This window comes from Scleropages formosus, chromosome 4 (genome assembly GCF_900964775.1).
Source record: "Scleropages formosus chromosome 4, fSclFor1.1, whole genome shotgun sequence".
Classification (NCBI taxonomy): Eukaryota; Metazoa; Chordata; class Actinopteri; order Osteoglossiformes; family Osteoglossidae; genus Scleropages; species Scleropages formosus.
This window is the reverse complement of record NC_041809.1, coordinates 16,718,245-16,732,706: the sequence shown is the minus strand read 5'-3', so window position 1 is coordinate 16,732,706 and position 14,462 is coordinate 16,718,245. Positions and strand designations below refer to the sequence as shown.

The 14,462-nt window shown below is 42.0% G+C and overlaps 1 protein-coding gene across 1 annotated transcript; it reads left to right on the top strand.

Annotated features, from left to right (window-relative positions):
• The first annotated feature begins 1,607 nt into the window (after window positions 1-1,607).
• On the top strand, window positions 1,608-13,481 carry LOC108936243 (uncharacterized). The gene is made up of 11 exons (XM_018755515.2): window positions 1,608-1,896; window positions 2,591-2,711; window positions 3,186-3,293; window positions 4,170-4,206; window positions 4,409-6,207; window positions 6,393-6,423; window positions 6,519-8,287; window positions 8,738-8,783; window positions 8,992-10,787; window positions 10,927-10,963; window positions 11,054-13,481. Exons 1-11 carry the CDS (start codon window positions 1,811-1,813, stop codon window positions 12,580-12,582), a joined length of 7,359 nt encoding a protein of 2,452 aa, XP_018611031.2. The 5' UTR covers window positions 1,608-1,810; the 3' UTR covers window positions 12,583-13,481.
• The last annotated feature ends 981 nt before the right edge of the window (window positions 13,482-14,462 follow it).

Genomic DNA, 14,462 nt, shown 5'->3' with positions numbered 1-14,462 from the left:
AAAACAAACTTTACTGACAACAGCATTTTCTCTTGAAAAACAGCAATTACATAAGTTAGGATCATAAAGAAAACATGGAACCATATCCAAATTACAACAAACACCAGAGAGAATGCACAAAGAAAAGTTACAGACAAATAAATAAATAAATACACAAAATAAGTAAATAAATTACGAAATACACACACACTTTCAGAACCACTTGTCCCATACGGGGTCACGGGGAACCGGAGCCTACCCGGGAACACAGGGGCGTAAGGCCAGAGGGGGAGAGAACACACCCAGGATGGGACGCCAGTCCGTCGCAAGGCACCCCAAGCGGGACTTGAACCCCAGACCCACCGGACAGCAGGACTGTGGTCCAACCCACTGCGCCACCGCACCCCCTAAATTATGAAATATAAAAACATAAATGTACAGCGAAAGTAAACAGGCTTGTTCATCACCAAAGGGGTAAAATGCCAAAAGAAGCTGAGTTTTCACGGCTTTGGCTTTTTGAGAAAGAGTAATAGTGCAATGCTATGTATTTATTTAAATTACTTTATTTTACAAACAGGCAAAAGAAAGGCCTTGAGTTACAAAATTCACACTTGTCTTATGTATATTTGGCTAATAAAAAACAATGTTAATTATATGGTATTGTAACAGCGCTGAGGGGAGTAAATGTGTAAATAATTGGCATTAGTGTTTATGTGTGTGTACATAGTTGTGTGTGGTTTCTGATTGGTTGTTGTTCTATTTATGTTCAGTGTTCCAGAGTGGAATTCTGGGGAGTCTTGGGGGGAACCCCTTAACCATGGGGTGCAGCAGGGGGGCTGGGAGTGACCCAGGGGTATTCTGAAGTGTCTTTGTTAAGACTACTGCTGTGTGACATATACATGCCGAATAAACAGGAGTATGTTTCTTCTACCCCATCTGCCAAGCTGGTTTCTAGTAGCTCCGTAGGAGGATAGTATAGTATCTATTGTCATTTCTCACATTGTGAAAAGCCAAGCAAAACATGCTTAAAGGTAAATGAAAAATCAGAAGAGAACCAGGTTTCTACTGCATTGAGAAGGTCCAATCAGAATTTTTGCGTGTACAGAACCAACAAGCGATGAGCTGTTTCTGAAGTGAAGGGGTCTTCACAAAATGAATACCTGGTGTCAATGTCTTTTTGTCTATGGATAAAGCACTTACGTGGGTTAATTTTGAGAAATAATTTCTAAGAGACTTCAATCACTTTATTAGTCAAAAGAAATGTCGGGGTGACATCGACACCTTTTTCCAACGCATACTAAACGATCCATACGGCTTCGCCGCAAGCCTGAAGGTTCAAAGTCAGTCACGTGATACCCAAACCCTCGTCACTAGAGGCGTGGTCAATGCCGTTGTCACGTGATTGTGTTCGGTGCGCGTCCCTCGTGGTCTACATAAATACAGAATATTATCAAAATGACTTATTGTGATTAGCGCTCCCTTATTTTTTTATTTTTATGAAAGTAAAAATTTTAAATAAACATAGAAAGAGCCCCGTTTGCTTTGTTTATTGACATCCGCGCTATGACACGGGGTCAGGCGGCCGCAGTAGGTACCACATCCATTTCCGCTGTGCGAAAGGTGTTCTTCCTGGTTGATGGCCGCGCGAGCAGTGTCACCGCGCTAGAAACACAACTTGTGCAAGCGGCCTGCTCGCAGACAAAGAAAGTGCACCCCGTGTTCGTACACGTGAGATAGACGGATTTGCATCGGATACACTTGTGATCGAATTATTTTACTGTGCGTGATAGTGATGATGCACCTTGTTCTGTGAACGGCCCGGGGGTCCAAAATGCCGGACTGCTGCGCCGCAGCGAACTGCAAATGCACGGATGAGTCGAGCGTCGCCTTCTTTAGGTTCCCGCTGGACCCACTCCGGTGAGGACGGCTGAGCTGAGCGAAGCGGAGCGGTGAACGCGCCTCCGCTGCACAGGCGCGCTCCCGGACCTTTTCTCCGTGTCCCTCCATTTCACTGCTCTGCTCGTAACGGTTAACCGCAGCACGAAAACGACGATCATATTCTACTGCTAATCCTTGCGAAGTAGGGACTTGTACGGGGAAAAGACATGATAGTGAAAAATTAAAATCGGTGCACGAAACAAAACGTTAGAAAATGATTATGTTGGAAATGCTAGTAGTATGACGGAATCTGTCACAGAGTAGGACTAGGAGAGGGTGGATCGATCGAAAACTATTTCAAGTCTGAATGTGATTTTGTAATTCTAAACGAGTTGCAGAGGTGATCTGTGAATGGATCATCCTTTCCTGTGTGCACATCCTCCTGCTTCTTTCTTTGTACGGAAATGTTTAGTATAAGTCACTGTCCAAGGAGTTACATTTAGATTATTTCTTTCTTTTTTTATGTGAGTGACCTGTGATATACTGTAAGTGTAGTGAGTTTTATTTTGTGTATGAAGGTTGCTCAGTAACTTTTTTTAAAAAAATCTTTGAACTTGTCATTCATCCTAGTACTTGTATGCCTGTACAGGAGGACTTGTGATTTTCAAATTCTTGCACTGACTAAAATTAATCCCTTTGAAATAATTAAGACCTGTTTTTCCTCTTTTTTGAGATGTAAACAATGGCTCGACAACTGCCGCAGACCAGACCTTGAGAAGAAAACACCTGAACAGTTACACAGGCTCTACAAACTCTGTGCGAAACACTTTGAGCCCTCCTTGATCAGTAGACATGTAAGTACACACAGCTTCTCCTTTTCACTTGGTAAAAACCTCTGCTTCACCAGTGGAGTAAAATAAATGAGTACCACTAATATATAGTAAGGTATGGGACAGCTGGTAGTGTAGTGGTTAGTGCTGCTGCCCTTGGACCCAGAGGTCACAGGTTCAAATCTCAGCTGCGGTACCCTAAGTTGCTCCAGTAAACATTACTCAGCTGTATAATTGGGTAAATAACTGTAAAGAGCTTAACTTTATAATTTGCTTTGGAGAAAAGCATCAGCTAAATGAATAAATTTAGTACCCTTGAACAAAGTACTTAGCCTGAATTGCTCCAGTAGGATTGCTCAGCTGTATCAGTTTGTAAATATTTGTAGATAGCTGAAGATTTTAAGTCACTTTGGAGATAAATGAATAGATGTAAATGTGCTGTTGTACCTACTGTTGTGATATGTATATACAGTATATAATGAATGATGTTTCTTTTAGAGTGCTCTGAGAACAGTTCTGAAAGAAGGTGCTGTTCCAACCATTTTTGACTTCACAAGCCAGTTGAACAAATCACAGAGCTGCAACAGGAAACGAATACGAGACCCTGTGAGTTCAGTCCCTTTATAAAGACATACGTACACGTAGTAGTGGTCGGTGTGCTTACTTTGAATTGATGCAGTATGAATACTCTGCTGTATGAATGGGTGAATCACTGTAGTGTTCATTATGTAACGTCAGATAAGTTGCCTTGGGCAAAGGTTTTTTAGCTTATTAAAGGAGAAATGAATATAAAAAACAGCGTAAATTGTTTTAGTTGTTCTACTGTTTTAATGCTAAATTTAAAAAAAAAAAAAAGGACAAAATCAGTTCTTTCCTCAGGTATCCAATCTGCCCTTAGGAGGCAGAAGTTTTACCTGCCAAGTTACTTGCCAAAACTGTCCATTGTTTTGTCAGATATATCTTCACTCTAAAATGCCATTTATATATTTTCAAAAATATTTATACTTTTTGGTAATTTAATAAGCATGTTTAAAACATCTAGAGAAGGTGTTAGGGCAGTACTCTTAGATGTAGAGGTCACTGTAAAAATGAGCCTGCGCTTTGGTCCCTCGTAGGCTGAGTTTGATGGCCTTTCTGTAAGCTTTTCTCAGAGACCAGATTCACATGTTTGATATGTCCTCATATTAACTGGCACTGCAAGCAAGCCTGATATTACATAAGACATTCTGGATTATTCCCTGCTGTTGGTCTTGTTGTTGTGTTTTCAGTCTAGCAGTATATCAGAATGGGTTTGAAACTGTAACCCCGTTTTAGGATAAGTGGTTATTGATGATAAATGAGTGAATATTTTTTCCTAAGCTTTAAAAATAGACTGCGGTATACAATGTCAAGCAAAGGTGGATGTCTCTTAAGTTTTAGGAATGGATCATTTTTACAGTTATATCCCTGACTGATTTGTCTTACATCATTTTCTACCTTAAGGCGGAAGAGGAATGCGTGACTCCAAAAAAACCAAAAGGTTTGGATTTTTTAATTCAGTACATTTTTATTGTTTTGCTGAAAGTAAGAACATGTTATGTTTAGTATGGCTACTTAGAACAATTTTTCATAATTTCACTTTCATGTGAAGATGTTATAATTAAGTTGTGAAGCTAACTGCAAACATTGAATAAGTTTTTCTCATTGTCATTTTAAGGAAACTTACCATCTTGTTTTCTCAGATGAGTCTCTCACATCTGAAACAAAGGAGCTCTCGGGAGAGAGCAGTACAACATGCAATTTGGAACAAGAAGGCACTGAGAGAGAGACAGTCTCTACTTCTAAAGCCAAGGAAACTCTAAAATTGTACTTTAAGGAGGTTCTTGCTTTCACTGCATTTAGCATCAGAAAGGATGTCAATCCTAAAGTTGTAGAGCCCATAGGGAGCCATGGAGAAATGTCCAACATCAACCCAATTTGTGCTGAAAAAATTGACCAGAAAGAAGTGCTGCAGCTAGCTGAAGAACTCATGGGAAATGAGATGCGCAACAGTTTGAGGTCTGCTCGATTCTTCTCCATCCTGTTACAGGATGTGGCTAAGATTGAAGGGAAGGATCAGATACCTGTCTTTATCAGATCTGTTACTGTTGCAGGGTTTCCTCAAAAGCATCTGCTGAGCTTTTTGCCTTGTGATGTAGATGCGGAGGGTTTAGCTTACATGCTTTTCTCAGCCATACGCAATAAGTGGGGCCTGCGGATGGAACACTGTCGGGGCCTTACGTACCTGACCACTGGAGACATCTGCCAGAAGATGAAAGACCTGTCTAGCAGGATACTTCAGGAATTTCCCCAAGTAGTTTTGGCACCCAGCGATCCCTATGCCTTCAATATGTGGCTTATTCGTTGTATGCCTTTCACCTACATCCAGAAGGTGGTAGACACCTTGGAAGAAGTCGCAGACTGCCTCCGAAAGTCACCGAGTCTTTGGAAAAAAGTTGAGGAGAAAATTTTTTCTGTTTATGGGCACATAAAAGGGGAGGTGGACAGAATTAAAGAGGCTTGTCAGAACCGCTGGGAATGTGGCGTTGATGCATTTCAGACCATGTTAGACCTTTTGGAGCCGTTATTGCGCTGCATTAATGATACAAGTGCAGGTGATCCAGATACTGTAGAACCGATTGCCCGTTTGAAGCCAGTACTGAAGGACTTCAATTTCATTATCACGCTAGTTGTTTTAAAAAATACACTTTGCTGTGTAAGCATCCTCAATCCTAGCCTCAAAGGAACAATAAGCATCAGTAGTACTTTGCAGTATACTATTTCTAATGCCTTAAAGCTGCTCAGTAAACAACTTCAGGAGCTTGCGATTTTCCATAGAAAATGGTTCTCTGATGCCATAAGTAGGGCGAAGAAGCTTGGTGTGGAAGTCTCCCTGCCGGAGTGTGATGGACAAAGCAAGGAACAAATGGTTCTAAGCTCACCAGAAGACTATTACCGGGAGATGCTGAGTGCTCAAGTCCTGCAGTACCTCACTGAACAAGTGAAGAAGGTGTTCAGCACCGAGATGGTCAGGATCCTCCGATGGCTGTCCTTGGTGCCCTCTTACATGGCCGACCACAATTTCAGCATCCGCAAGGACAAAGTGGCAGATGCGAACCTGAACAACCTTGCCAGGCCAGATTCGTTCTATGATGAACTTGGCTGTTGGGAGGTGAAGTGGAGACATGCCAGCAAGCGCAGGATTCTGCCCACTACAGTTTTTGGAACCTTGAAAATACCAGATATCGGATTTTATCCCAATGTTCAAAGCCTGCTTAAGGTCTTAGGTACCATTCCTTGTGTGAATGCGGAAGCTGATGTGTATGGACAGTATGATATGGTGTTGGACCGATACCACTCCTACCTTCATGCCACACCAGAGGACCAGAGACTGTCCAACATGGCATTTGTCTACGTCAACCAAGATGTTCATTTCAGCATTGAGGAGATGGTTGAATGCTTTGTGAAGAAGCATCCAGAAATTTTGCAGTTATTGCATATGGTATGGATTTTTTTGTAGTACTGTAAACCACATTAGTGAAAAACTGAAGTAATGGTGTTTAGCTTACAGTCTGAGTTTAGTCCATTTCCAAATACAGTGAACACTTAGCAGTGATGGCTCTACTGTCAAAAGCTGATTTTAATTAAAAACAGTTTATTAAGTTAATTATTTAAATATTTTCACAGGAAGATGATGTACTTGAAACCCAAGTTACAGGTAAGTGCATACATTTGTATTTAAGTGTTCTGGCAAAGTTCTTATGACAAGTATCTTGTTCCTTTGCCAATCATTTGTATTTGTTTCATCCTCAGAGGATGGAGGGAGAGATGCATCAAAAGAGGAGCCAGAGGAAGCACCGGTGATGACATTCAGTGTGGAGCCTGAGAAAATGGACAGCTCTGAGTGCAGGGAGGCTGATAAGGAAACACTGAAGGATGCGCTGCGGACAGCAGTGACAGCAGCCTGCTGTGGCCAAAGCAAGCATTCTGGCAATGCCTCTGAGCAGGGGGGTGAGGTCGAATACGTTTCTAAATCGGAGATGAAGGAAGTTCTCTGCGTGTGTGAGAATTCCGTGAGGGAAGGAATTCTCTCTGAGGTGGGAAATTCGTTTTTCTCCCTTTTCATTGATCGAGTTGTGAAGCTGGGCAATAGGGAGTATCTCCCTCTTTTTCTCAGGTTTGTTGATAGTTTTGATGTCATGAGGTTGGAGCTGATGGGATTTCTGGAGGCAGATCTTGATTGTGATTCCATGGTGGAGCGCCTTTTTGATATTGTGACTAAGGAGTGGCACCTTGATTTTAAGTGCTGCAGGGGCCAGGCCTATTTAGGATCAGGTGATGTTTCTTATAAGCTGAAGGCTTTTGCATGCAAAATTCAGGAGAAATACCCACTTGCAATCTGCACACATAGCTCTTGCTATTCTTTTAATACCTGGTGGTCAAAGTCAATACCTGTTCCTTCCATCACAAGAGCACTGGAGACAATGGAGGAGGTTATATTGTTTTTCAGCAGTGATACTGTGCTGGAAAAGCAGTTGGACCAAGTGCTAGCTCTTGGTCTTAGAGAGAGCTATGAAAAAATTCAAGAACTACAGGGAAAATTCTGTTCTATTTGGCTTGAGATGCATGATTCATATGAGGTTTTTGTACAGATCTTAGAGCCATTAGTTGACTGTTTGGAGAAAATCAAGAACAATAAACCACAAAGGTGGAAGGCCAACCATTCAGAACAAGCAGCAAGGTTATTGTGGTTGATCAAGGACTTTGATTTTATTGTACCAATGGTAGCTCTGAAGAATGCCTCCTCCTTTACTAAAGAACTTAGTTCAGGACTCCAAAAAGATCACTTTAGTGCTGCATCTCAGCTTTGCCAGATAAGCGGCATTGTGGCCACCCTCAATAGGGTGAAAACCAACATCAAGGTGTTCCATCAGAATTGGTTTGATGAGGCATGTGCAGTAGCACAAAGCCTTGCCGTCCAGATCAAAGTGCCTGATAGTATTTGCACACCCAGGGATGGCTTGCAGAAACCAGCTGCTTTCTACAAAGATGCACTCAGTGTTCCTCTTGTGGACAACCTCATCAGTGCAGTGAAGGATCATTTCTCAGATCACCACAAGGAGGCCTTGAATTTCCTCTCTCTGGTCCCTTGTTCTGTAACTGTGAGCTACATGTTTGAAAATCTAAAGTCAAAGCCTCCACTGTATAGTAGTGATCTTCCAGACCCAGACAACTTCTTTACAGAACTGTGCTGTTGGAGGGTAAAGTGGAAGACCAAGGTAGTGAGCGTAGCCATTCCCAGCACCATTTTTCAGACACTTCGTCTGCCAGTGATGCAATACTTCGGGAACATTAACACTCTCCTGAGGATCATGTGTGTGTTACCCAGCACAGCTTTGGAGAACTGTGGAGATTCTATGCCCCACAAGATTTTTCAGGACTACCTTAAGGAAACCCCAAGTAAGGACAGGTCTCCGTTTTTGGCCATGTTGCATGTGGGAACCAATTTCAGCAGGGATTTGGACAGGATGGTCACTCAGTGCATGAAGATCACCCCAAAGGCACTAGAGGGCCTCTGCTTGGTAAGATCATCATATTCCACTTTGTATGTTTTCTTGTTTTGGATTGTATGTGTCCAAGTTTTGAATGGCTGTGCATCTTTTTAACTGAATTACCTGAGGCTCAGCAGTGAAGCAGTTTTTATTTTTATTTATTCATTTAGCAGACACTTTTGTCCAAAGCAATCTACTGCTCAGCACTGATATAACTGTTGCCATATTTCATTAACTGTATGATTTTATGTGAGTTGTATGTTTAACTGTGTGTACATTTTCTGCGAGATGTATGTCGCTTTGGAGAAAAGCGTCTACTAAATGAATAAATGTAAATGTTAATATGATGTGGTTGTAATAAGTTAAAAATGTATGATCGTTTGCCTTTTTGAAATATTGCAACTGTTTATATATAAAGCTATGTAATTTTTTTTTGGTTTTTGGTTCAACATTTTTTTCCCCCCTGAAAATTGTTTCTAGGATAAAGAATCCAAAAGTTTGAAAAACACAGAGACAAATATGGAAGGTAAGAAGAAATGTGATATGACTGTAATACTGCAACCCCATCTGATTCTTTTTCTGTTTCTGTAGTTTAAAATGTGCAAACTTTTTTCCTTAAGAAGCTGCATTTTTTGTGTTTTTGTCATTCATTAACTTGCTGTTGGTGTCTGAGATGACAAAATTAGCAAATGGTTAATATGTAAATTAAATTGTGGAAATGCTTGCATTTACAGTTGATAAAGATGGAATAGAGGACTCTGAAATTTTACAACCAACAGAGCAAAAGGTAGACCATCCTTCAAAGTTGGTGGGTGAGAATGGCCATTCTGGAGACTACAGGCAGACGTTGGAAATTGTGTTCAAACAAGCCATACAGCTGGGAAGAAGAAAGTGTCTTTTTTCAGAATTACCTAAGGAAGAACAACAACTGGTGCAGCAAGAGCTCAGCATGTGTCACTGGGGAGGAAGAGATGGAGAACACATCAGCAACACTAACACTGATGAAATTCTCTCGATTCTTATAGATTCCGTTAGAAAAGTAGTTCTTTCTGAGGTTCGGGCATCGCCGTTTTTCTCTCTCATCACAGACAAAGTTGCTGCAATTGCAGGTAAAAAATACCTGCCCATATTCGTAAGGTACGTTGCAGATTGCGTACCCAAAGTCGAATTGTTAGGTTTCCTGCCCTTTGATGAAAAATGTGACCATGATGTGCAAGCAAAGTTCTTTGAGGCGATTCTTACAGAAGACTGGGGCCTTCAAATGAACTACTGTCGTGGACAAGCATACATGCGATTTGATGCTGGCAGTGCAAGCCTTAAGAAGCTATCTTTTAATATTTTGGAAAGATATCCCATGGCAGTGAACACCCCGAGTGAGTCCTGTGGGCTTGCGTATTGGCTAGTGGGAGGTTTGCCTTGTACTGCTGTTACCAAAGTGCTGGACATAGTGGAGGACCTGCTGATGTTTTTTGACCAGTGCCCCAAGTTGGAAGCAGAGTTGGCACAGGCTGTGGATGAGCTGCTGAACACACCAAGGGACGCCCTAGCTGAAGGTCCAGAAACCTGCTGTTCCCGATGGAAAAAGAGAGAAGACTTTTTTGACATACTGGTAGACACTTTAGATGGTGTCCTCAGATGTTTGGATTCAGTGAGTACCAACATTGGGGGAGTGTGGACAAACACCATGTCACTGCATGCTCGCATGCTTTCAGTAGCAGTAAGAGAGGCTGATTTTGTCATCATGCTGGTGATACTGAAGAGCACCTGCTCCCCCATAAGGAACTGTAGCACAGTGTTTCGATGTGGTAACCCTGCTGACATCATCTGCGAGATAGATAAGATTGTTCCAATCATTGAGTGTCTAAGTAACACATTAGAGAATATTAATGTGGTACATACACCCTGGTTTGAGGAAGCAACTCAGCTGGCCACCAGAATTGCTGCTTCTCAAATCAACTTTCCAGCAGAATCTAGCAGCTTCAGTTCACCTGAAAACTATTACAAGGAGACTTTGACCATTCCTTTGCTGAGCGGTCTCATAGAAGAGATGAAGTACAACTTTTCTGAGATCCACTTGAAGGCTCTAAAGGTTTTGTGTCTGCTTCCAACTTGCAATCCACAGGATATGGTCTCTGAAAACCTACCAAGTATGTATCAGATTGACCTTCCAGAATCTGATGTACTTGAACAGGATATCACTAACTGGGCAGGGGTTTGGAAAGAGAAATTTCAGGATGTTTCACCGCCAGCTTCTGTGTCCGAGACCTTGCTCCATCCTGAATCAAAAAGCCACCCCAATGTTAGCACTCTGCTGAAAGTAGTTGCGGTGCTGCCAAGTGTGAGCATGGAATGTGATCTTATGAAAACGACTTTAAATTCCATGAGGGCTTTCCTCAGAACTGGTACCAGTAAACACAGCAAAACAGACATTGCTATGCTTCATATGTATCATGCAACTATTCAACCTCTGGAGGACATTGTTAGCAGGTGCATTGACGTGCACCCAGAAGGACAGGCACTGATTCATCAGGTAAGTTTTTTTTTTTTTTTTTTTTTTTTTTTTTTTTTTTTTTTTTTTTTTTTGCTGAAATCAGAAATTTGAAACTGTTTGAAACAACTTTCTAAAATTTAGTTTTTTTTGCTTTTCATTGTCTTTTTTTCTCCCAAAGTTACAAAAGAAGATCAGAAGCCTGCAGCTTGAAAGTGGTTAGTATTGTATTCATGACTTGCTTTACAGATGATCAGTTTAAATGTAAGATCAGTTCATTTGAAACTGAGATTTTGTTTACTACTCAGAATTCAGCACGGTGGAGAGCAATCCCGAGGAGACCATTGAGCTACAGCTGGCCTTGAATAACACTGCTAAATTGTACGCAGTGGGTGAGCAGCACGCAGTGGACGACAGATTAGGTCAGAAGCAGACTGTGTCCTTTTATTGTCCCTCCGTGCGAGAAGAAATCCTCAAGGAGCTATGGGACTCACAGTTTTTTGCAGTCATTACACAGCAGGTGGTAGAAGTAGATGCTGTGTCCTACATCCCTGTGTGTGTCAGGTACTTGGACAAACAGGACGTTCAGTGTGAGGAAACCCTTGCTCTCATCCCCTTCAGCTCAGATCCTGTAGCCTTTGCAAGCACCATGGAGATGGCACTGTCTGAGAAATGGGGGCTGAATATGGAGTTCTGTAGGGGACAGGCCGTGTTGAGCACTGGAAATGTCGGCTCTAAGATGAGAGCCGCGTCTGCTGTTGTATCCAAGAAATACCCGATGGCTGTACGCACAGCCAGTTCTGCTGTATCTCTGAACGTGTGGCTTGCCAGATCCCTTCCTGATGTGAGTATGGCTCGCTGTGTGGTCACTGTAGAAGAGATGCTGAAATGGTTGTCAGAGGGTGCTCTTCAGGCCAAGCTGGAGGACATGATCACCTGGACCTTCCGTCAGGACGAAGGAAAGGCAAACGAGCTGAGGGACAAGCTGGGCAGTGACTGGTGCAGGAGCCACAATGTTTTTGAAGTTGTGGTAGAGCTTCTGGAAGTAGTGATGCATGTTTTATATGAAGTGATGAGAAGTACAGAGAATGACTGCCAGTGGGGCCAGGCCCAGCTCTTGTCCAGCGTTATCAGAGATTTTGAGTTCATTTTTACAATTACGGTACTGAAAAACATCTTGGGCATTACCAAAAACCTTAGTCAGAGTCTTCAGGGCAAGCCCTTGGATATGGTGACAGCTGTCAATTGCTTGCCTGCTGTCCTGGCTTCCTTGAATGAGGTAAAGTTGGGCATGAGTGTTCACCACGAAGCCTGGTTCAGAGAATCCATGGATCTCGCTGCAAAGCTGCATGTTAAACTGTTGCATCCTGGGCTTCAGAACGCGTTGAGAGATCATTACAGAAACAGTGTGAGCCTGAAGGCAGTGGAGCACTCTATTGCTGAGGTCACCGAGCTCTTCTCAGACCACACCTTGAGTGTCTTCAGATGTCTGACAATTGTGCCTTATGTCATGTCCAGAATGGAGGACAGCTGCCCGGAAAATGAAATAATCAGCGTCTTCAAAGAGGACCTTCCTGACGCGAGCTCACTATCCAGTGAGGTAACAACATGGAGAAGGAAGTGGACTGACTCCATGGGTGGCTACTTGCCCGCCACCGTGCTGGATACTCTGAAGCTTTTTGACATAAGGTGCTTTGGCAATATTGAAACGCTCCTAAGGGTGCTGGTTGTGCTACCGTTTGCACGGAAGGAGAGCACTTTCAGACAAGCAAGAAGGAGCCTTCAGGAATTTTTGCAACAGAAGACGAGGTCCCTCTCAGAGCTCTATCCTCTATAAACTATTTCTGCATTGCCCTTGAGAGCCCACATGTCCAAGTAGGATTACATTAGGATGTTATGTACTGCTGATCCATCTTGTCTAGATTTTAGATTTAACCTAACTTTAAGTTTTGTTTTTTTTTTTTTTTTAAATGAAAGATTCACCAGGTTGGTAGAGCTTCAAATAGTCCCCCCTCCCCCTGAATCATGTTTTTTGTTTATGTTGAACATGGAAGACTGCCTAATGGGACCAATAAATTGCCAAAAATTTGCCCATGATGGGCTACTAATGTTTGTGTGCCTTAAGTCTTTGTGCATCTTTAATGTCAGCCCCGGTCACGAGGAATGAAATGTATTTAAATAAGAGTGGCAGTCCCTTCAGGCTTTGTCAGGATGCTTGGGATCTTTTGGAGCCAACCACAGAACACAATGTTCTGCATCAGGAAAGCTATGATAATTATGCGCATCAGAAACTGTCAAACAGGGAAAGGAAACAAAAACTGTCAGCAGCAGAGCTTTTGGTTGTGTGTGCAGTAATCACTAGGATGCTTTTCCTTGTTTCATCCTTGGTTAGAAGGCACAAATCAAAATGCTTTATCATGTAGGTGTTTCACTATTCTCCTAAATCACTTTTGTCTCTTAAGGGAGTAAGACTTAATTTGTGTGCTTCTTTAAATGCCCCTAAGAAGTAAGCATTCATATATATTTGTCAAATAAAGCAGAGTTTGAATGAAACTGGTTTGTCCTTTTCCTTGAAATATTTAGCGAGATGTGAAGCTAGTGCATTAGATGGTAAGCAGCCACTAGAGGGCATGAACACGCTGTTGTCTACGTGTACCCTTGTGAATATAAACACACGATTTCACACTTTCAGTCTTAAAAAGTAGGTTTGCTTTAATTATTGGACTTAAATGGAACTGGCATGGGCAGCTTCATAACTTCTTTTTAATTGCACTGATTATATGTGTAACCAAGGGGGTGGTGTTCCTAACCACCTGTTAAAACAAACCTGTCTATAGCTCTGTAGAGTATATATTTTATATATTTGAATATTTTGGCCCTTCAATGTCTATAATGTTGTCATGCTGAAACATTAGGGCACATAATGATTGTGGTGTTTGGGGAACACCTCTGTTAATGGTGTTCAGTATTTTTTCTGTAGCAACTGAATATACTCACCACTGCTTGTGCTTTTATAGCCTTTGTTCTCAAATATTTCCATGAGACATTTTGGGCCACCACTTGTTCCCTGCAAATGAGCTGACAAAGTATTTATGGAACTTAAATGGATGTGACATTTTGAAATTGTATGTTTGGGGATTATTAATAGATTGGTTAAATGTTGCCTTTTGTGTGCCAAATGGATGCGTTTTTTACCCCTAGATTAGAGCTCCTAAGAAGCTGTACAGGTTCAGTGACAAGCCTTCTACGTGCAAGCGTGTCGTCTGTCTCACAGGGTACAGATCCGAGTTTTAATGGAGCCAAGGTGGTTGATGTGACTACATAAGGGTATGTTTTCACTCCCAGGTTGATAAGATGAATTCTTTTTTGACTTTATTAAGAGGAGACCACTATTTATATACCGAAACAGCTCAAAGTTATACATTCCACACTGTTTGCTGTGTAAGACAGTTCGTAGATCCCTTTCTTTGGAGGTTTATGCTTCCTGTATGCAGTGTTCCTGTACAAAATCTTAATTCCTCCATGCAGCTAGAGGTACGATTTCAGGAGTCCCACATGTAAATGTGTTTGTTTTGGGGGTGTGTGATTGGTAGCTGGTCACTACCAGTTCCTGCTATGGCATGGTTATGTACACTGTGACCCTTGGGGCCCCGGGCACCTCTAAGTGCTGTAGTTTCCACTGAATGTTTTCCATGGTGGGCCAGATGAGCAGTTGGA

Coding starts and splice junctions, on each gene's coding strand:
- LOC108936243 (XM_018755515.2), top strand. CDS start 1,811: ATGCCGGACTGCTGCGCCGCAGCGAACTGCAAATGCACGGATGAGTCG. Junction 1,897..2,590: donor TTCCCGCTGGACCCACTCCG/GTGAGGACGGCT, acceptor CTCTTTTTTGAG/ATGTAAACAATGGCTCGACA. Junction 2,712..3,185: donor CCTCCTTGATCAGTAGACAT/GTAAGTACACAC, acceptor TGTTTCTTTTAG/AGTGCTCTGAGAACAGTTCT.